Source organism: Pantherophis guttatus, chromosome 1 (genome assembly GCF_059756535.1).
Source record: "Pantherophis guttatus breed Tessera chromosome 1, ASM5975653v1, whole genome shotgun sequence".
Taxonomy (NCBI): Eukaryota; Metazoa; Chordata; class Lepidosauria; order Squamata; family Colubridae; genus Pantherophis; species Pantherophis guttatus.
This window is the reverse complement of record NC_142063.1, coordinates 71,673,231-71,697,278: the sequence shown is the minus strand read 5'-3', so window position 1 is coordinate 71,697,278 and position 24,048 is coordinate 71,673,231. Positions and strand designations below refer to the sequence as shown.

Below are 24,048 nucleotides of genomic sequence, written 5' to 3'. Positions count from 1 at the left end.
TAGATAGCTACTATATTCATGAGGAGAATTTAGGATGTAGTGAAATATTTAGTTATCACTTCGAGGTTTGGAAGAATTTTGAAAATAAAATACAGTATTGAGTTTTAAAATGTATTCTTTGTTCTATTTATATTAAATCCATCCAGTTATTCCTAATCTCCCTCTCAGATCTACCTAGTAAGGGGAAAAATGTGTTTATACATATACAGTTTCCATTTGGAGAAACTATTTCAATCACATCTGCTTTTTCATTTTTTTACTGTGGTGATGGTAAAATGTGTAATTTTTCAGAATAATTTTGCAGTTCATATATTATATGTTGTAGTTTTCAACATTAACTACCATAAAGTTCTGTTATAAAAAGTACAACTTTCAAATATTTTTAATTAAAAAGTAAAGAAGGTAAGCAATTTGATGAAAAAAAGACTGAGTACAATATTACCTATCAGCCTCTCTTAGAATAGGGTGGTGTTGTTGTTGTTGTTGTTTTTTCTTTTAAGACAAGTACCATTTTACACAAACCTAAATAACTGTATTCTTATAATTGTGAGTTATATTCAGCTGACATAAAGAGACAATCTTGCTAACAGAAGCTTATTTTATTGAATGGTAGATTCAGACAAGAATCCATTTTGGGCAACTTTCCTCTCCCCTCTTCATTTCTTATACTGCCCCTTCTATTAAAATGCATAGAGTGTAAAGTAAAAAGGTTGCAAAAAAATAATTGTTGAAAATCCCCTCCTTTGCTATGCCATTAAAACAAGCTTCTGCTAGGGACAAATGATCCACAAGTGGAAAAACACTAAATAGATACAGCCTGATAATAGCAAAGATTTTATTCTTCAGCTTTAAGTCAGCAACAGTAGAAAACAGTTGTGTTCTGCTTTTGGCACACATGCGTGTGCAACCCCCCTCCCCCCCCCGCTCCTGGCGTGCAATGGCCGGGTAAGCCTGTTTTTCTTTCTCACCTGGCTCCAGATCCTCTCTGTGCATCTGGGAAGGGCGAAAACAGCCTTTCCCATTCCCTTGGAGGCCTGAAACAGCCCATTTCCTAACTCTTGGTGGGACAGGAAGTGACTTTTTTGCTGCCCCCAGTCTTCAGAGCCTCCCTAGGAGTCTAGGGAGGCTCTGGGAAATGGGCTGTTTCAGGCCTCCGGAGGGCCTCCGAGGGAGTGGGAAAGGCTGTTTTCGCCCTTCCCAGATGAATAGAGAGGATCTGGAGCCAGGTATGAAAGAAAAAAGGGCCTTCCCCACCCCACCCCAGGCCCTCCGGAGGCAGGAAACAGCCTGTTTCCCTACTTCTGGTGGGCCCAGAAGGCCCAAAAATCAGCTGGCTGGCGCATGCCAGAGCTGAGCTGGCGTGCCCACTGATATGGCTACACGTGCCACAGGTTCGCCATTGTGGTTATAGACTGTCAACTGTTTCCCATTTTTTAAAAATGTCAGGCAATAGATTTTGTAAGTCTCCTGAATGAAAACACCATTATTGTATGCTATATTTCAGAAGCAACATGCCATCTGCCTGCAATGTCCAAAGTGCTGCCATCCTTCAGAGAAAGTCCAACAGGAAGATTGATGAGGCAAGATCCTGTAGTTCACCTATCTCCAAATAAGCAAGGCCATGTAAGTTCATCTTCCGTTTTTATTCAAGATGTCTTAATTAAAGTTATTGAAAGATAAAATGTCTCGTAAAAAATTGTACTTTCCCCCAAATTATGGTTGCTTTTCAGAGTATAAATACACAACAAATTTATAATAATCTCATTATTATACAATTGAGTATAAGATGTATTAATGAAAATACTTCCCTGCCAACTCAGGCAGAGTTTTGCTTCAAACTGTAATATGATATGTATTATGATCTGCAAATTTCAGAAAAAAATATTTTTTTAGGATCTATCAACATTTTTACCAGAAAATAATTCTTATATTGATCTTTAGTTCTATATAATTAATAATTAGTTATTAATATAACTAATCCTTGCTTGATGGTCCTAATTGGGATTGGTAATACCTTTGCTAAGCAAAACATCATGTGACCATTCCAGTTGGTGATCATAATTCGGGAAACACCATGGCAAGAAGGCTGCTTAGAGTTATAATATTACAACTCCTTAAGCTATGGGGAGATAGTTTGAAATCTATGCAGATTTGTAAGAATTCAGAGTAAATTCACTCTAGTTGTTGAATTAGTAACACCATTCTTAAGTGAATCTGGCTTCCCGATTTTGCTTGTCAGAAAGTTGCAGGACACTACAACTGTCAACAGATATGAGTAGTTGCCAAGTGTCTGAATTTTGATCACATGACTATGGGGATGCAATGGTCGTAAGTCGTAAAACAGTCATAAGTCACTTTTTTCAGTGTCGTAACTTTAAACTGTCACTGAATGAACTGTTGTAAGTCGAGGACTACCTGTATATAAAATACTCATGAAATCTTTTTTTCCCTAATATTTACCATTTTGTACTCTTTAAGCATATTATGAAAAGTAATATATTTCAAGAATATATTAAATTTGCACGGTGATAAATTTAAATTAAACACCTTAGAGATCTTTCATTGTAGTCTTTGAGGGAAAATTACAGGTTGATACTTCTCTAGTGGTATGTAGAGAGGAACGTTTCTCATTTTATGTTTGTAGATGGTTTTCTATATTTTCCCTTACTATATAATTGCAATAATGAGCAGCTCATCCTGTTTTATATTATTTTATTCCAAAATGTCGAATTTAATTCAAAATCTTGTGTGTGTTTATGTATAGTCGGACAGCCACTACTCCAGCCACTCAAGCAGTAATACGCTGTCCAGCAATGCTTCCAGTGTCCATAGTGATGAGAAGTGGTATGACAGTGCAGATAGGACTGAATCAGAGCTGAATAGTTACAACTACCTTCAAGGCACTTCCGCTGATAGTGGCATCGATACCACTTCATACGGTCCCAGTCACAGTAGTTCAACCTCTCTGGGCAACTCAGCAACATCTCCCCGATCAGGACTTATAAAGGAAAAAGTGGCATCGCTTTGGCACAGTTCCAGTGAAGTGGTCTCCATTGCAGATCGGACTTTAGAGAAAGACAGCCACATGATGGACAGAAAAGCAGAATCTTCACTGAGCTTGGACATCCATACCAAAAGTCAACCAGCCTCCAATCCTTTAACAAGAGAAAACAGTGCTTTTAGCCTCAGTGATGCTGGTTCCCATTCAAGGTAATCTTTTTTAAAATTATGTATCTAGATATTTCTAGCCGCCTTTAGAAAATAACTATATACATTTCTTAGAAGCTTGAGCAGTTTGAAGAAGAGATACTGTGCAGAGAGTTTGAAAATGCAAGTACCGTATTTTTTGCTCCATAAGACGCACCTGACCATAAGATGCACCTAGGTTTAGAGGAGGAAAACAAGACAAAAAAATTTCAGGCAGAGCCTGAGGGACCACAGATAGGTGTCCTCTCATGTGCCAGCTCTGCCTATTGACTCCTGCACTGCGGAAAAGAGACAGAAGAGGCGGGCAATGACAAAGACAGAAGAGGCGGGGTTCAGCACTGAAAAAGGACCCTGCCACCACGGCCTGGCTGCTATTCACCAAAGACACACAGATATTTCCACCCACTTTTTTGGGGGGGGGGGGCGGGGGGCGGGAAATGCGTCTTATGGAGCGAAAAATACGGTATGTTTGCTCTTTCTTTTAGTGGATGGAGAATCACTCCATCTATCATAGGAATTCTTAAAACAGAAGTGTCAACATCATTGTATGAACTTTATATATTCTGGAATGGATGGCTATAATAAATCTATATAATAATATTAATAATACATGCATATACTAAATATTATATTTATGTGGTAACATTGTATAATAATAAATCTTCCTTTGAAGTGTAAATTTTATGGATGGGTCTTGGCATTAATATGAAAGTAGTTCAACATTGCCTTCTCAAATTTTTTTAATTTTCCAATCTAGCCTACATTTCTGGAATTATTGGTGGCTTTCCACCTGAGGGGAAGTGCTTAATTTTTTGAGATCAATTAGATGCTACATAATTAGTATGTAATAATAATGTTATATTTGGAATATTATACAACAGGCAATCACAATTTATTTTTCAGATTACTTGTGAATTATTGATAGGTTATCTAGGAACTCCTATAGAAAATGATTGAATAGAATGGCAGAACACTCAATAATTCAACTGTTACACTTGAGATTGTAGAAGACATTAATAATAGTTAATGTGTACACTAACTGACAGCACATAATATCATGAATAAAGACTCTCGAGTCTAAACTATTCTGAATTGTGTTGCTGATTTAAAATTAAAATTAATTAATTAATTTCAGATTAAACTTTTCTAGAATACTTTAGAATAAAAGTATTCATTTGGTCTTGTAAAAGAAATGAGCTCTTTGTTTTGTTTTGGATCACTTTTACAAAGTGGAAAGAATTAGTAGTGTTCATTGTATACCAAACTGTGAGTAGCCACAATGTAATATTTGGTTTATGACTATGCCTATCTTCTTTAAAACTTTGTACCTGTGAGACTTCCTGTCTGGTTTCCGGTGCCGCCAGACGGTCCTCTGCGACCGCCGCCCCGTTGCCTGTAAAAGAGCCGCCTTTACATCTGAAAGGCGGCTCGAAAAACTCCATTTCCTGACGGAAATGTGAGTCTGAGCGGGTGGGGGTGGGTAGAGCCCTCTGCGAAGTCCCCAGAGTCTTTTTAAACTCTTGGGGACGAGCAGGTTGGCGCTCCCCCTTTTTCCCTCGCCGCCGCTCCAGGCATCGGGTGCACTATGCACTTTTGCATAGCCAGGCGCTGGAACCGGACTAATCAATGAACTTAACAGATGGATCTACTAAAAAAAAAATATGAGATTTGGATTTGGATTTGGGACCCTAAACCGCAAGTATTCTTAATGAATTTACAAGCATTTTAAAGTGAAGAGAAGGAAAAAAAAAAGTTTTAAAATGGCCGCGGAGGCTTGGGAAGTAGAAGAAAGAAGAGTCTTTTTATAACAGATACAAAGTTGCGGAATATACAGTGCTGGCTACAATTTGAAACAATAGTTATTTTAGGTTCCTCTCTTCCTGGTGATTACTTGATCTTGTTTGGGGGGTAAAAGAGAAAAGTCTGCTGGAAGGATGGCGTTAATAAAAGCTGACAGACAAGAAAGGGGGGGGGTGCTCCCCCACTCTCTGAGCCTACAGACTCTGCAGAATGGTTGTAATTTAAAAGAATTTATTCAGGAGGAAATGGCAAAATATTATGAAACTGTGAATCAGAAATTTGAAAATTTAAGGCAGGAAATTAAAGAAATGATACAACTAAAGTATGATAATTTGCAACAAAAGATTGTAACAGTGACTAATGGTTTTTCAGAAATTGCGATAAAGTTGGATACAAATATTAAATTGCTAGAGTCTAAAATGGAGAAAATTGATAACTTGGACAATAAAATATTAAGAATTGAAAAGGACTTAGCAAATATTCGAGATAATAGCTTAGAAGTAAAGTCTAAAGAAGAAGCTGGTCACGAGACTTATAATCTAGAAGATATAAAGCAAGGAATTGAAAGAGAGGCTGTAATGTTGCAATACAGGATCACAGAATTTGCGATCAGAATTAGAGGCTTACAGGAAAATAATAGTGATGACTTAAGAAAAACATCTGCTCAAGTTTTGGCTGGGATCTTAAAGGTTCATCACGGGGACGTAATCAGTAAAATTGATAAGGCTTACAGAGTGGATTCCTGGATTGCCAAGCAAAGGCAATTGCCTAGAGATGTGGTAATTTACTTTACAGAAAAAGAGATAAGAAATGATATTCTGCAAAAATCCTTTAACTCTACTTTACAACTGAATGGGAGAAAAATTTGGATATATAAGGAATTGCCGCCCAAGATCTTAAGAGATAGAAAGAAATTTGGGCCCTTGGTGACTGAGTTAAGAAGACAGAATATTTTATACAGGTGGGATGTCCCAGTGGGTATAATATTGAGATATCAAGGAGTAAGATATCAGTTAAATACTCTTGAAAAAGCGGAAGAATTCTATTATAAGGTACTTAAAAAGCAAAATCAACAAGAGATAGAAACCCAAGAAAAGCAGAAGGAGATGGAAATAACGAAGAAACAACAAATTAAAGAGGTCTCCATAGATGAGCCGCTTTTGGATCCTCTTTCAGAGGCCTCAGCTGGATTATCTAATATAAGAGAGGCGGTTCCGGACCTTAATGCAATGATTTGTCAAGCCACAAACGAGCATGTAAGTCAATCAGCTGATATACAATTTACAGAACCAGAAAGATCTCAGCCACAGATGCAAACCCAACAGGATCAAGCTACTCTTCAGCAAAACCAAATAGTTGATACACAATCTACAGAAAGGAGTTTAGGATGGAGATCCAACCCACGAGAAGTTAAGAAAAGAAGAAGTAGGTCTCACAAACATAAAAACTTTTAAATTAAACAACAGTGTAATGCCAGTTACTTATGAGAGGACTGAATATATAAAAAGATAATGGGCAAAATATTGGCTTATTTTATCCTGAGGAGAGTGGCAGATCTCTGCAGTGCTGAATTATTGGGTGTGAAAAAGGCCTTAAACCAAATGGTTGGAAATATCTTGTTTGTTTTTTGGAGTTCCGGATAAATACGTGTATGCTGAGCTATATGGCAAGAGACTTATTGGATTGGGGCACGCAGAAGATCTGGTTGTTACCCTATTATGATGGTTGGAACCAATTATCTGGATCAAAGACACCTCCATAAACATTATATGGAATATAATTATAAAGTCACTCGGGTGGTTGTCGGGGTTTTTTCTTTTCCAATATGAAGATATTTGTTGCTGATGGGGGCAGATGGTAACTGAAGATATCGAAAATACTGTTGGAATAAGGATGCGATGTTACCCTAACATGGGTGGAGTTCATCATCCAGTTGAAAGATATTCCAGAAGATGCTATATGGATCATAAGTTTAAAGTTTTTTTTTTTCTTTTAGGATCTTATTTACATAAGGGAATATTTTTCTAGGGGATGGGGTAGAAGAATAAAGATATTAAGAATAATTATGGTAATTCTGTAGGAAAGTGGGTGGAGAAAGGTTAGGTTATGGATTGTCTATTTTAAAGAAATGTTTAGATGTGAATATTTGTAACGAAGGGGGGAAACGAAATGGCTACTGGAACTGAATAAGTGTTAAATTAGGACTTTTTGAATACTTAGAATAGAAGTATGTTTTGAAATGTTATATTGTCTGAGGGGTAGTAAAAGGGTAGACTACGAGTAGAAATTGTTAAATTGGGAGATATAATAATATTATTATTTTAAATTAGGAGTTATTAGATAATGTTATAATAGAATGTCACTTTGAAATGCTTATTATAGCATAGTATACGGGGGGTATGATAATCTTATTAAAATGAAAGGGTTAGTATATGGAGATTGAGTACGTGGATAGTAAAGTATGATATAATCTGTTATGAACTTGGGTTTTACTATGAGGAAGTCAAGGGGAGGGGGGGTGGGGGGGAGGAGGGGGGGAAAAAGGGGGAAAAATCTGTATTTGAAAAACTTTTTCAATAAAAAAAAAAAAACTTTGTACCTGTGAAACTGTGATGGCATTGCAAAAACTTTGTTTGCTATGTTTGCTTCTCAAATTCTTGTGACAATTTCTGGCTTTGCAACTTTTTCCTAATACTTGGAGAACTTTGCTAATGTAATTAGTCATTCATTTTATGTTAAAATCAGTATTTTAAAAGAATGTATATGCTGATAACTGCAATGAATGATTATTTTAAATTATAAAATATACTAGCTGCACAAAATTTCCAAATCTTTTTTTTTTAAAAAATTTTTGATTTATATGCCGCCCTTCTCCGGAGACTCAGGGCGGCTTACAATGTGCTCAGCAATAGCCTTCATCCTTTTGTATATTTATACAAAGTCAGCTTATTGCCCCCACAACTGGGTCCTCAATTTACCTACCTTAGAAAGGATGGAAGGCTGAGTCAACCTTGAGCCTTGGCGAGATTCGAACCTGCAATAATTGCAGGCAGCTGGTCTTAATAACCAGCTTAATAACAGGGTGCCTTAGACCACTGTACTACCAAGGCTCTTATTCTTTAAAGATTTATTAATTAAATCTTATTCTTCCTCTGGTCAAACAATAGCATCTCTATCCCACCATTAAGTTTAAATAAGATATTCAGTAAGTTATAGGCATGTCAGCTGTCAAAATTGTCTCAACTGGGTCAGCCTGAAAGTTCTAATTCCCTGTTGGACTATAACATTGCCAACTTATCTAGGGTTGTATCATGTTGGAGCCGGAAGCCAAAATGAATTTATTTATTTATTTACCAAATAACTTGTTTTGATTGCCAAATTGAAAAGACCTCAGAAGAGTTACATCAAAAACTCAATAAAATAATCAAGATATAAAATGTAAACGTATGCAACTTCTTAAGAAGGTTCTAATGCATTATGTTCTGCTTGTGAGATCTCTGTGGACCACAGTTTGTCCCCTGTGGAAATAAAATACTAGATTTGATAGTTTCTAAATTCATGACATGAAAATAAGTAATTTATTGTGAATAATGCGGCAATGCTAAGTCATCCACTGGTATTTATCTTTAGAAGATATTTGAAACCAGCATGTTAGATTCTAATATGTCTTTTATTGACGCAAACAATGCTAGTTTATAGGAAAGCAGAAGATGAATTTTTAAATGTTATGGCATATTTATACAATTAGTTGAGTCCTGGAATTCATGAAGGATTAATACATTTTACTAAACATTAATAATTTTTTAAAAATCTTATTATAATTTTTTGACATGTTAGAAGTTTCTTGCCTGTTAAATTCAGCGTGTAGAGCTAAACATTATGATAAAATGGGCATACAAAATCTCTTAGCATTGATCCTTGCTTTGTTAGAACCCTATTGTATTATAAAAAGAAATGAAGAACGTTTATAGATTTTTGGAAGAAGCTTCAGTAATTCAACAATTGGACCCGACTTCTCTCCTAGAAGTTATCTATTCCAAAGAAAAATGTCTCATCTGTTATATTACTGCCAATAATATAATTAGTGTTTCTCTTCAAATATTGTCTTTTATCCAAAGAAAGGATGTAATGTGTCTTTTCATAAAACATCTACCATAAGTGAAAGTGAATGATTCTTTTCCCTTCTTGTAGCTTTTTCATCTTCCCTCAAAATTTTCTTTGGAAAATGGCTTAATTTTGCAAGGTGCACAGTAACAGCAAACCAGAAAAGCAAGTAGAAAGTTCCGTGGCAAGATTAGGACTTCTTCTCATGTGAAATTGATATCCTTCTTAAATTAGTAGTCCTCATATAGTGACCACAATTGGGACCAGTAACTCAGTTGTTAAGTGAAGTAGTTGCTAAGTGAAACAGCAACTATGCTTATGATCTTTCAACTTTCCTTTGCTTTACAAACCTGTGAAGCAGGGGTGAAATGCTCCCAGTTCGGACCGGATCGCCCGATCCGGTAGCGATAGCAGTGGGTGGTTCGGAGAACCGGTAGCAAAAATCCCTGCGGGGCCCCCCCCATGCCCAGCTGAGCCGCGCGATCATCAGAGGCTGGTTTTTTTACTTTTAAAAGCATTTTTCTACATCCTCTTCGGCCAAAAAAATGCTTTTAAAAGTAAAAAAAAAAAGCCTCTGATGATCGCGCGGCTCAGCTGGGATCGTCAGAGGCTTTTCAAAGCATTATTTTCTGCAACCTCTTCAGCCAAAGAGGTTGTAGGAAAAAAAAATGCCTTTAAAAGCATCTGGCGATCCCAGCTGACTTGCCTGATTGTCAGAAGCTTCTAAAAGCATTTTTTTCTGCAACCTCTTAAGGTTGTAGAAAAAATGCTTTTAAAAGTAAAAAAAAAAAAAAAGTTGGCCACGCCCACCCAGTCACATTACTTCCCCACCAAGCCACACCCACAGAACCGGTAGTAAAAAATTTTAGATTTCATCCTTGCTGTGAAGGTCATAAATCAAAGGACTGGTTGCACAGTTATTTTTTCATCACAATTGTAAATGTGATGATGAACTATCTGTATCATTCTTTTGCCAACCAATGACACTGTTGTCTGTTTACATATAATTAGAATTGCCATTCAGGGAAAAAAAAATATTTTCTATATTTGTTTGTGCATGTGTGTAAAAATTATTTCATATTTTGTCAATCTTGCACATAAGTATTTTCTACCTAGTGCTGCTAGATGGTCATAATTTGCTTCTCTCATTAAGATTGGCTCTAAGAATAGATTAGGAATAGGTATGTTTGTGGTAGTGAAGGCCAGGTTTTATTCTTCTGCTTAAATAGGTTGGATCCTTTATTCTAAGACCGTGAAAGGATAGCATATAACAATTGTATTCTGTGTTACAGAGGACAATTTTGAAATGAATTGCGTGCAATGTAAAGTTATACAGTTAAGTCAGTTTTGTCTTTCTTATGCTTCTTTCCCAGTACCATGGGTTCCCGACATTCTGCCAGCTCCATTGTTTTCACCAGTGCCAGAAGTTCACCTAAAGAAGAGCTTCATTCTACCACTTCCCCACAGTTAGCACCTTCTTTCTCCTCTTCTTCCTCCTCTTCTGGTCCTAGAACTTTCTACCCACGTCAGGGTGCTACTAGCAAGTACCTGATTGGATGGAAAAAACCTGAAGGGACAATAAACTCTGTGGGGTTTATGGACTCAAGAAAGTAAGAGCATTTTGGTTCTATTTTAATGGGTGTTTAATGGGTGAAAAGGCCTCTTTGTATTTTTCTCATGGAAAACTTTTAAGAGGGTTAAAAGGAGTGGCAATTTAAGCCAATTGAAGGGCTTTTAGAAGAAAACCTCCCAAGAGATTTATTGTCTGCTTTTCATTGAAGTACAACTCAAATCATTGAATTAAAACCATTTAATTAATTCAATGTACTTAGAAAATGTTCCTTCTCTTTAGTCACTCATTTCCTTACAGCAAGCATTTTTTAAAATTATCTCAAAATACTAAAACACCCCAGTCAATGTTTATTATTCTTTTTCCCTGCCCACCCCCTCCAATTTTAAAATCATATTACAAAAGCTTTAAAAGGTAAATTCTCAGATTATCTCGAGAGGAATACTTTTCCACGGGATTTTTTTCCCCCTAAACTAAGTAAAATTAGAAGCGTTTTAAAACATTATTAGTTGGGCTCTACAAATCCTGATCTGGATTGCGAGGAAGGAAAGGTATGTTGCCACCATTCATTCTTTCTATTCAGAGACCTTGGAACAGATGTAGAAATCATCTAATTTGTTCTAGGTTGTGTATACATTAATTAAAGTGGGGGGAGTGGGGAGATGCAACTGCTTTTTCCTCCAAACCACAACACAACATCTCCCTGGAAATACAGGGAGAGAATCTTAGGCCTGGCCCATATCTGAAATAGCGAATGGATATATAAAGCCCTTTTGTTAACATGAAGTAGAACTACCCTACTTAATGCTAATAACCCTTTGATTAAATACAAAGAGTAAGACAAGCAAAGAAGATCAAAGCATTGATGTCTGACAAGTAACTTTAAAAATATTCAAATGAGTTACATGTGTTAGAGTAACATTTTCCCACTTACTCTTTTAATTTTTATACAGAGAACTTGTCTTATGTCACAATAATGCAATTGCGTTTAGAGCCAATTTATTACTGAAGAACTTACATACAATTAATCACACAGATAAAAAGTTAATCGTAGATCATTACTAAAAATTTAGTAAGATGAAAGGAATAAATTTGATTTAGGTAGAAGTGTCCATGAAAATCCTTTTGTCTTTGAAACGAGGGGAAAATTTGCTGTGTTCTGGTGGTTCTGCCAGAATGTTTCAGATCACTATTCAGCAAAACTGAGATCCATCTAGTTTAACAGTTTCTGATTTTTGGAGAAAACAAAATCCGCAGATAAATAGAGTAAGGCTGGTGCATATTATCCCCTCTATCCTTTCCTCCTCACAGTGTAAATTGTGTTGCATTTCAGCAAAACCTTCTCTACAATTTTCCTGGCATTTTCCCTCCTCCGCTCAGGCACCACCCCTTTTACTACCTGTATAGCAGCCAAGCATATCCCACTGATCTACCTTTCAGCCCTCCCAGGTAACCCAAACAGGAAACACAACTAGATGAACTAATTCTTCTTTATTATAAGCCTATATTAACAGAATCTTGCAAGTCTGAAACTACAAACTTCCTGCTGTCACTTTTCATTGCTTGATACATTAGGGCGAGTCCTTCTTAAGTTTCTTTCTCTGGCCCCTAGAAGCTCGGAGCTCCAGCTTCTCTTGTCTGACTGTTTCCTAGGTAGTATCTCTTTTCCTCATTCCCCAAGGTCATCCACACATTCCATGACACTACCTGTCTCCTGCAGTTTCTTTCCAGCATTTTCCTTTCTCTGCTTTCTCTCAGCGGCTGATGCTTTTGGCTCCCCCACCCTTCAAAAATCACTTCTGTTTGGGTCAAACAGTCTTGTTTTTTCTGCACATTTCATTTGGTGCACAAACCTTAACTCCTAAAACATGTTTAATTAAGTGTGAGCATGAGCCACTTCAAACCACTTTTTCCATAAATGGAAGAATATGCACAGTGAGCAATTTTGCACAATCCTTCGTTCTAGGTGGCCACAGTAATACAGATGGTGTCTAAGTCATGATTTCCAGGAATAATTACTTAAACTAGGGCCAGACATGAACATGATGAGCGATATAAAATAGGTAGCAAGAAAATTTCTGTCATAGTGGTCTTTTGTATGTGTGTGTATCATACATTTTCACTCTTGGAATGGAAAGACAAAGACTATAGGGTGAAAGGGACCATATACAGTTAAGGATGTGTTTTGAGGAAATTTGAGGAGATCTCTTCCCCTCTCTTTTCTATGTTGCCTTTTAAGGACTATTTAAATGCTCCCCACCTTAAAATGGCAGGAAACTGTCCATTGTTCTTCACGGTTGTGGGTACAAGGATTCCCAACAGTCACAGAAAGGGGATTTTGAGAACCACAGGAAGTCTTGGAGCCATGATACTTTTCAGTGTCCTTAAGCGTTGAATCACTTCTGATGGTGATATGGCCACGGTTGCTCGTGCTGTTGTCATGAACTTATTTGTTGTAACACTTATCCTTGTTCATTTATTAATACTAAATACTAAATTATTAATGATAGTTATTAATACTAAATAAAACTCAGTTTTTCTAGCTATCTAAATAGTCACTTCCTATTTAAACTTTCTCTAAAAAAACAGACGTGATAGAAGCATTTTTTGTTTGTTTTGTAAAGTGGCATTTCTTTTCTTTTAAGGCGACATCAGAGTGATGGTAATGAAATGGCACATCCTAGGTTGCGTGCATCAGCCAGAGATCTTCGAGCCTCACCAAAGCGAGCATCTAAATCAAATATTGAAGAAGAATTGAAGAAGCTAATAGATCTGGATAGCCCAACACCCGACTCTCAGAAAAACTTTAAGGTATGACTTTCAGAATTATCAAATCGAATTGTGCTGAGAAATACATTCAGAGATAAGCTCGTAGTTCTCGTATTTCATTTGTAGTTAAAATCATAGATGAATTCACATACTTAACAATATGAAATGGAATGCTTTTATCAGTTAATGGCAGTGGTGGGTTCCTCCCGGTTCGGTCCGGTTCAGCCGAGCCGGTAGCGGTGATGATATGACATCACCGAACCGGTTCTCCCCCCCCCCGCCCTCCCACCCCCCACCCACCCACGTTATTCTTACCTTTTATTTGGTCCCACCCCCAATCTATTGCTGCCTCCTGAGTCCCAGATGATGACTAGAGGGAAAAAAACTGTTTAAACTCTTGCCGCGGGGCTTCAAAGGGCCGTCCTACAGCTGATCAGTGTTAAAAGCAAACAAATGAGTCGGGTCGTAAGTGCGAGGACTGGTCGTAAGTATGAGGACCTTCCAGAAATGACTCTGACCAGCTAGCCACACCCACCTAGTCACATGACCTCCAAGCCACACCCACAAAATAAGCCGCACCCACAGAACCGGTAGTAAAACAATTTAGAACCCAACCCTGGTTAATGGGCCTGTTTTATTATTAAAAAGTATGATATAGGTTATTTAATAAATTCAGTTGATGTTTTTTGTAATTAATTACTTAGTTCAGAAAATGCTGACTGAGATGTTGACTATATCTTGCCATAGATTAAACATTTAACCTTATGAAGGTATTACACTGACTTCCAGGTTTTTTTTAGGACTCAATTCATAATATTGAATTTTATATTGAACTCTGCAGAAAAGTCTGTTTCTCTATTTAAGGCTGATTATGCTTAATTTGTTAAGTTAGTTTCAAATGATAAGGTCAACTCAGTATCTCCTAGAAACCTAATCTGTAGAAGCAAGAACAAGGCATTAATACCTCTAACAAAGTTTGCACTCACCTCATGAGTAGTAATTTCACTAGTAGTCCCATTTTTTACCTTTGACCTTTTTGGTTTTTTTCACAATTTTACTTAGGAAAAATGTAACTTTAGTATGTTCGCAGCTACTTCTGAGAGCTATTAATGCTATTAGAATGTTAATTTCCACATTTGCTCCTTATTTTTTCTGATCAGAGCACTTAGTAATGACAGGCTGAATAGTTAGAACTTTTCTACTGTATCTTTGCCTAATTTTATAAATGGTTTTCTAGATTTTGGGGTGGTTACATATATTAAGTTTGCTCAAAACACTTCTTGGATTCTATAAAAGTACTTACAAAAGTTGTAATGAATAGCATTGATGAAAATCTCCAGATTTCTGAGATCTCCACACTGAAAACCACTGGGTTAACCCTTCATGCTTGTCAGACTAAATGGTTTCCACAGCAACCATGCAAAGGAGGGCACAAGAAACTTCTTTCTTTGCTTGTCAAAATCCCAAATGGTTTATTAAAACTTCTAAGGATGAATCACCGTGTACAGATTATTTTTCATTGTGTTGTCTTTAAGGCTGATGTGGGGGGAAAAATTACTGTAAGCAAGGATTCCACCATCCCTCCCATTGTTTTTTTACTGGCTTTATGAACGGGAATGATGAATATTCCTTTCATGATTTATCAAACAAGTTGTTATCTCTTCCAATAAAATCCCTATTAAGTTAAATGATTGATTATTGCAGTCAGTGGCTGGTAAAATGTCTCTTGTGAAAATTTTTATAATCAATATAATCTTCTCCATTTAGATGATAGATGGATGCCATTTCATTAAACAAATGTTCTGCCAAATGTATGACAGAATTGCTATTGCAAGCCTTTCTTTAAATATGCTTCCTCTTAATAAATAAGGATATGTCCTTGGAAAAGATTAGCTGTTGTCTACAGAGTGTAGTTTCCCCCTCCCCCCTTTGATTTCCTTTTCTCCCTTTACCGTAATTTAGCTTTTCCTCTTTCCCAAAAGAAAAATAGGGAGATAGCGGTCATGTTTTTTTAAAAAAAAAACTAGGAAAGTTTAAATGAGGCAGTGTATAGTGTCTCCTCATCTTCCATTGGCAGATTCTCTATAAAAGGAGGAGGAAGAAAAATTACCAAGGAAGAAATATTTTTGCAGCCGACAAAAAACTTTATGACGTTCCTTTACTACATCTATTTTTATTTTTTAACCCAGTCATATTTTAATAGGTAGGAACTCTTATGATGCGTTGTTCTACAGTATGTACAAAATGATGATCTGATTGTCTACCAGATTTGGATATTTGCCCATTTTATTTTTGCTGAATGCATATATGAAACAGGAGTCTCAGTCCTTATTTTTAGACAAGGTAAAATGCATATACATATACATACACATACACATACACATACATACATACATATCAGTTTGCCTTTCTTAAAAAAAAAGCCCCTCCTTTCTTAGAAAATCCTGTTAGTTTATGTTCCATCATATTGCAGTGCTTTCAAAACATCATTTGAAGACTATAAGTAGATAATAGGTAAAAAGAGAAACATATACTTTTGAACACATTTTCTAGTGGCAAATTATTTAGTAAGTATCTGATTTTGAGGTTAATTCTTATTACAAACTTAGTCAGAGGATGTCTATGTGAACATACTTCCTAGTTATATAACAATATTTGGTACCAATGATTGAGAAACTTTAGTAATGTGCTCAGAGATATAAATATTCACATCATTATGTAACATGCAAGGGCTAATGTTATGCTATTGCAAAAAGTTTCTGCCATAGCAAATAGCAACTTCTTAGTATATTTCAGGGGCTTTCCAAATCATGATATTTTGTACCAATAATGATCACTGTATTTTGTAAGATTTCAGTATCCAGGCCTCACTGAAAACATTTGAGTCATAGTAATAAAAACAAATATTTTGAGGCCTATTTATGTATTTTTCCTATTGTAAAGAAATAACTGATAAAAGTGTAGACTAGTGCTATTCTAGCTATTATCTAAGTAATGTAGTAAATTTTATTTATTTATATTTTCTATTTCTTAATTGCTCATTTCCCTCATTGAGGGGCTCTGGCCATTCTACAATATAATCAGTAAAATTAACATTAAATCATAATTAATTTTAAAATTATAAAAATAACAAAATTTCAAAAGATGAAAAACTCCAGGATGGGGAGTTAGCAGTTGTTAATAGATGCAAGGGAGGTTCTCATGAGATTAGCCAGCCCTATAATTGTTCGGGCCTCCATGCAAGGCCTCACAACCAAGTTCATAAAAATGTTTTAAGGCTTTGATTATCTGATGTCTCACCGCTGTATGAATTTATTCAAGAATAGAACACAAATGAATTAAATAAATGAATAAGATTTAGGACCTGCTGAAATTATTTTATGCCCCAGTGCATAATTACAGCAATGAATGTTGTATTGCTGTACTTTTAAAAGTAAATCTCATTGAACTGAATATGACATTTTTAATATACACTCAGATTGTACATTTCTTTGAATTCAGTTCTAAAATGATGTGAAATGATAATACTACCTTTCTTAGATTGTTAAAGCAGCCACATTCCCCCCCCCCGCCCCCAGGATTGAATAGCTACCATGTGATCTCTGCAAAACAAAGATGTGTTTTAAGGAGTCATAGATACTATCTTGGCACCCTCGTGTAATTTTAGTAAGAATTCTGATTATAATGACAAAATCTAATACAAACTAAACCTAGAAGAGAAGTGAAAGAAAGGATAAAAGTGCAAGGAAAAAGAAAATGAAAAGAAAAAAGTAAAACCATGATAAAAGAAGGAGAAAAATATGTAAAGAAGTAACTTCCAACCTTCATCACAACAGATATAAACAATTTTAGTGACTCCTTACTCCCTTCTAAGTTTACAAACAGTCATTTCTTCATCCTATAGCCCGTCCTTTATCTATAGACAAATCTATATAGAATCATCTTTTCAGTCCTGGTGTCAGCAAAAAGTCTATAAAGCATTGCCAGGAATAACAACATAGATTATTTTAACCTTGTTCAAATAAATCAACTTTATGTCCCTTCTTTTTACTTCTAACAGTTTTTATCATTCAAATATTGTCATAGGATTTGATTTATCTTCATTTCTTCGTTGTTCCATCACCCTTCTTTAACAAGCCTCTTTTCTAAAGCCAATATAAAAGCAAATGTCCAGGTCCCTCTCTTGGTTTATCATTTGTATTTTCCTTTTGAATTTTAGGACATCAACCAATTTCTTTTGTAAATCAGAGAAATATTTTTTTCCAAGTCATTCTCTTGGCTTGTCAGTTGTAAATCTAACTTTGATACCATCTCTACATAATTTATTCAGTAATATCTTTTTGACATAAAACAATCCATAGAAGCAGATATCATTACTGACATTGTTGATGTGGTTATTACTTTCTAACACCTTTCTTCAAAAGTCTCTTTCAGTATTTTCATTATTATAGTGGTTTTTTTGTTTGTTTTATAGCCTTGCATTTTTTCCTCTACCTAAATCTTTAGTCCCATCTAGGGTGCAGTTTTTAAATCATGAAATTATTTATCTCTGTATGCATTTCTTAAAAAAAAACTATAGCACAACTATTTCCTACAAAAAGATGTTCTTTATAATTAATTCCAAAGTCTTATTGTAAGTTTCAGTATTCCAAATTTATCTGGACTCTTAACCTGTATGTAACTTTCTAAGATCAAAATCTTGTTTAACTTCCTCTGTTTATTTCAAATTATTTAAGTTCTTAAGCTAATAATTAATTTTTAGTTTGTTCAGAGTTGAAGATAAACTCATCCAATAAAGTTTTTCAAACCTGTTGTTCTGAAGGTCCCTAACAGTTTCAAAATGGTTAATAGACAATATCTAAAAATGATTAGAAAGTGTGATTTGGGAACCTAGTATCCTTTAAATGTTTGTGCTACATTTACATGCAAGATGGCTAATTCCTTCATCTCCTGGTGTTCAGACCTGAGAAAAACCACTGTCCTGCAGTCTCCTCTCAAGGAGCAGTCTTCTGGCGCACACGTGGGTGATTCCCTGTGGTCTCCTTATCTGGAGAGGTCTAAGGAACCAATCTATTCATTGGTTCCTTGATTTTTGTTGTGGTTGTTGGCTCCGCTTTCACTGAGCGATGTTCAGTTCATCTCATATCTCCTCTAGAAGATATTTTACCATTAACCTCTAATAAAAAGTTAATGATAAAAAAAATCAAGTCAAATAAATAACACTATAATCCCAAGGAAGCCGAATAAGGAAAGTATCTCAAAATTTATATGTAACTAAACATAGCTACATCTTAGGCTGAAAGACTTATCATAGCATAGCCAAAACATTGGAGTTCAATGAAAAAGACAGTTCAACTCACTAGTTTCATTGTGTGGTCACAATTTAATTGAACTTAATTTTGAAACTGAAGGGCCAGCTTTTGCTGCACTATCATATAATGCTACCTTTTTTTATTTAAAAAAATGAGATAGTTACCAGAATAAATTGTTATTATCTCATAGTATACTCTCATGGACAGAACATTGGCAGATAAAGGAAGTGGAAACTGCACCAGCATTTAGATGCAGAAATAACCAATTAATTAGGGGTTTGTTTGCTTTTTAATGTCAGACTTATCCAACAGGTACAGGTGCACAAGTATAAACCTGTTTCCATTAAGGAGTGTCCTATCATTTGAGGATTCCAAGGCTTCTAAAATGCTTCTAGTTTGGAAAATGCCATACAATAATAAAGCGATCTCTTTTATTTATGCAGCCCCGGTTATTCTTCAGGAGATGAGGGTTCCATATTGTTGTCATCATGAGAATATCACTTAAAAAACTACATTTTTACACTTTTCCAATATGTTGATAGGGACTTTTCTAGTACGTTTTTCTACAGCACAGGATAACAAGAATTCTCATAGCAAACATTTAATTGATGCAGATTAACTGCACCTCTAGAAACTACACCTCTGAACCCAACCCATGATACAAAACATATTAAGAATGGCTCATTTTTAAAGGGAGTGTTACACATTCTTGACTTGTGTTATTCTTCTTTCAGTCTCCATTCCCCAGCACTCCTATTTCAAGGCGTGCCTTGCAGCGAACTCTGTCAGACGAGAGTATTTATAGCAGTCAAAGAGAACATTTCTTCCCCTCCCGAGCTTCCCTTCTGGACCAAGCTCTTCCAAACGATGTTCTTTTCACCAGTACATACCCATCGCTCCCCAAGTCATTACCTCTAAGAAGGCCATCATACACATTGGGAATGAAATCCTTACATGGTGAGTGAAATGCTACATCTAAGGCTACTATGTGTGTTTTGTTTATATTTACATAATTATTGTTATTACTTTATGCTGCCCTTTATTTGTAATACTCAAGGTGCTTTTGCATCCTATTTTTCCACAACAGCTCTGTAAGGTAGATTGAACTGAAAGAAAGCGACTAGCCTAAAGTCACCCAATTGGCTTTCATGCCTAAGGTTAAATCAATATTTGTAACCTGCATTTATATTTATGGACAATCAATTGGCATTTATTAATTATTTATTGCTTGGGTAACTTTTGAATTTAGAATACTATAGTCTATTGAGTTCCCTTTAATGGTCAACATCTTTGCTAATTTGGAATATTGAATACACTTTTTCAAAGGAATGCTGCTTGATACATTATTGTTATTATTACTTTCAGATAGTTGTGCTCTTTATTTTTAGACGCCTGTCCCACTGAAACAATTTGATCCGGCAACTAAAAAAAAAACCCCTGTTTTATCTGAAAATGCTAAATATATACAGTAACTTTGAATTAGCCTTGCTTGAATTATCAAACACCATAAATCAATTTACCAATTGTTATTAATCTTTTAATAATAAATGGGATGCATTATAGTAAGATTGTGTGGTAACATTTTTAGGAAAACAAAACAACAAAAATGTAATGCGGTAACATTTTTAGGAAAACAAAACAAACAAGCATATAATTTTAACCACCTTTGAGGAAAAAATGCTGGAGAGAAAGAGTGGCGGAAAAGTAACCCTTTTGAACTCATAGCTAAGGTAAACTGTATATATTTTGAAAACAATTCACTTGTTTGGTGACTACAGCAAGCAGAAGTCAAAAAGACCAGTTGTGCATCATGGCCAGTCATTCTCTCTCAGCTCAACCCACCTCAAAGGTTGTTGCTGTGGAGTAAATAGGAAGAGAAAAGATGTTCACCGCCTTGAGTTATTTATAAAAATAATAAAGGCAGGATAAAAAAAATCAAATAAATAAACAAAGCTTATTAGTGCCTTGTGATTTAAAAAAATGCTGATCCTTTTCTGATTGGCAGAGTTGGGGAACATATCAGTAGCAAGCAAGGCCAACTGGAAAAATTGTCTCATCTAAAAAAGAAGGATTCCATTCAGTCTTAGTTTTGTCTCCTAATGAAGAACAGGGTTATTGGCTTTTAATATCTGTCTCAAGTGCTTCTTTCTTCTTCTTCTTTTTCTATCCCTTGTGATTTAGGAGAGTTCTCTGCCTCTGATAGCTCCCTTACAGATACCCAGGAGCAGAGAACGCAACCGATGCCAGATCCGGGGCTCATGCCCTTGCCTGATTCAGCTTCAGATTTAGATTGGTCAAATTTGGTAGATGCTGCCAAGGCCTTTGAAGGTAAGAGTTCATTATTTACGATGTTCTCACACCAACTTACAAGTCCTTATTTATTGTTTAAATCATTGCTTTGTATCCCCAGCTCTTAAGACCCATATTCATCTTCATTGATGACCGATGCTGAAATGTTATTTGCTTTCTTTAGTTTATATGCTTCAATTATTATTAGGGTTACTGAATTCAAACTCTGTGGTTTGAATTTCACTACAAATTCTACAATTGCATTGGTAGAAATTGCAAAACATAACTTTTTACACCAGGTCAGAATAGTGATGAAATGTAAAATTTGTTACTACCGGTTCTGTGGGCGTGGCTTGGTGGGGGGGGTAATGTGACTGGGTGGGTGTGGACAACTTTTTTTTTTTTTAACTTTTAAAATCATTTTTTCTAAAACCTCTTCAGCCGAAGAGGTTGTAAAAAAATGCTTTTAAAAGCCTCTGCTGATCAGGCAACTCAACTGGGATCATCAAAGGCTTTCTTTTTTTACTTTTAAAAGCATTTTTTCGGCCGAAGAGGTTGTAGAAAAAATGCTTTTAAAAATTTTAAAAAAAGCCTCTGAAGATTGCGCGGCTCAGCTGGGCATGGGTGGGGGGCAGGGATTTTTGCTACCGGTTCTCCAAACCACCTGCCTCCATCGCTACCGGATCAGGTGATCCGATCCGAACCGGGAGCATTTCACCCCTGGGTCAGAAGGAGTAAAAGGAACACAGAATTTTAAGCTATATTGTGGTCACAGCTAAAATGTGTCACCAAATCATTTGGGGATACAGGTAGCCCTTGATTTACAAACATTCGTTTAGTGACTATTCAAAGTTGTAATGGCACTGAAAATAGCGACTGATGACTTTTTTTCACACTTATGGCTGTTTCAGCATCTCCATGATCACATAATCAAACTTTGAATGCTTGTTAACTGGCATGTATTTATGACAGTTGCAGTGTCCTAGGGTCATGTGATCACCTTTTGGCTCTTCTGACAATCGAAATCAGTCATATTCACTTAACAACCATGTTATTAATTTGTACAAGGTTGAATTCACCCAGGCTGTTTGCACAGCAAACTCAGCAAAGACTACATTGCTTTTGATGTGTATTCCCCATTGTGTCCCTGCTTAGTCTCTTGAAATCCCTTCCTCTCCAATTAATGTAAATGTAAACATAAATCCCTTCTTGCTAATTAACCCAGTGTGTGTATATGTGTGTGTGTGCGCACGCACGCACACATGAATTCCAAAATGCAGGAGATTGGAACAAGAAATACACACCCATGGTCATGTGATTTCCCACTTAGCAACTGCTTCATTTAACAACAGAGTTGCCAAGCCTAATTGTGGTCACTAAAGAAGGACTACGTTCATTAGATTCTAAATATTACCTGGTCTTAACTGAGGAGAACAGATTATATAACTCAAAGGCAAAAGTGTCAGAAAGGAATTAAAAAGTTACCATAATTACCTGAGGAGTAGATCTTTAACTCCTGTTACTGATTTTAATTTTACTATGATATGCTTTTACTGTAATACTAATGAAAAGAAAATTAGCATATGTGTTTGTTTTTTTCTTTCCAGTCCAGCGAGCATCTTTTTTTGCAAATAGTGATGAAAACCATAGGCCCATCAGTGTTGCCTCCAGTAATGATCAGGCTGAAGATCAGCTTCCTGCGCAGATGAAGTCTTACACTGAGTAAGTGATCCGCTAAACCATCATGACTCTTATAAGAAGTCTGGGAAACTTGTTGTGCAGTGGAATCTGTAAATCTTAGAAATTTAGAATATATGCACTCTGACCTATGGAAAACTGAACATGTGATTTCAGGAACAGGAAGTTTCTGGATATTATTTTAGATGATAACGTTATCTAAGAATCTGAAGATCATTTCATTTAGTGATTGTGTAATTAGTAGAAAAGAAAAGATATATGTTCTAGACAAATGGGATTTCACTATAATATTTACAACCAAGAACATATACTGCTTTTAAGTCTTTTTAAAGGTATAATATCATCAACTCTAGAAAGACAGGGCTGAAAATTATGAGATACCTGAAAGTACTGACGTTATTGTCATCATATAGCACTTAGCCTTATATACCGCTTTACAGTGCTTTACAGCCCTCTCTAAGCAGTTTACACAGTCAGCATATTGTTCCCAACAATTTGGGTCTCACATGCCAAGTATATTTTAAAAATTCCTACCATTCATTCTGTAATAAAAAATATGAAATCAATAATTGCTTCCACGGAGTTAGTGCTAATTCTTCTTGTTATCTGAACATTGATTAAACATGAAATAAATTTACCATTGAACTAAATTGTGCATTCATGCCATAAAAGGACTGGAGAACTAGGAGACTGCTCACATTCTTTAACCAGAATTTGCTGAATGAAAATGTAACATAACCATCCCTAATATGACCCAGCAGGTTGAAAGCACTCATTACTATAGCATATGATGATGAATATAAATATTTATGGTTATTTTAAAATAAAAGTTAAAAAATGAAATTGTTTTGTTAAATTGTATTAAATTGCGTGTGTATGTGTATTCTTACAAGCAACTACTGAAAGAAAGCTACCCTTGCTTGGAAATTTCTCAGAAAACTTCAGTAGACTATATTAAAATTAGAACAATGAAGAATTAGACCCTTTCTAATTCAGCAGAGTTTTTTTTTTGTTCCCTACTCATCCTTTTCATGGTTTGTCATGATGCAACTCCAAATTATAATTAAAAAATAAAAGTACTGCATAAAGTAATTAAGAAATAAATATTAAGAAAATTTTGCAACTCCGTTTTCATTTTCTTTTTCCTACAGTAAAGACTCGCCTTCTTCTCTTGCTTCTAAAGTGAACCAGCTGGAGGGTATGCTAAGAATATTGCAGGAAGATTTAAAGAAGGTAATTATATTTGTTTCAGTATCAGCTTGTATTAAATATTCAGTTTGGCTCAGTTTGGTTTTCTCT

The 24,048-nt window shown here is 35.7% G+C and overlaps 1 protein-coding gene across 9 annotated transcripts in view; it reads left to right on the top strand.

Annotated features, from left to right (window-relative positions):
- SIPA1L1 (signal induced proliferation associated 1 like 1) overlaps positions 1-24,048 on the top strand; it is a 177,117-nt gene that overhangs the window by 150,035 nt on the left and 3,034 nt on the right. For 8 of the 9 annotated variants that reach the window (XM_034417688.3, XM_034417689.3, XM_034417691.3 and 5 more), the window contains 8 exons: positions 1,505-1,623; positions 2,765-3,210; positions 10,485-10,721; positions 13,327-13,492; positions 19,497-19,719; positions 20,944-21,090; positions 22,659-22,773; positions 23,901-23,982. In XM_034417688.3, coding sequence (XP_034273579.2) covers positions 1,505-1,623; positions 2,765-3,210; positions 10,485-10,721; positions 13,327-13,492; positions 19,497-19,719; positions 20,944-21,090; positions 22,659-22,773; positions 23,901-23,982 — 1,535 coding nt within the window. The remainder of the gene's footprint in view (positions 1-1,504; positions 1,624-2,764; positions 3,211-10,484; positions 10,722-13,326; positions 13,493-19,496; positions 19,720-20,943; positions 21,091-22,658; positions 22,774-23,900; positions 23,983-24,048) is intronic. The other variant, XM_087882532.1, reaches the window with a different exon arrangement.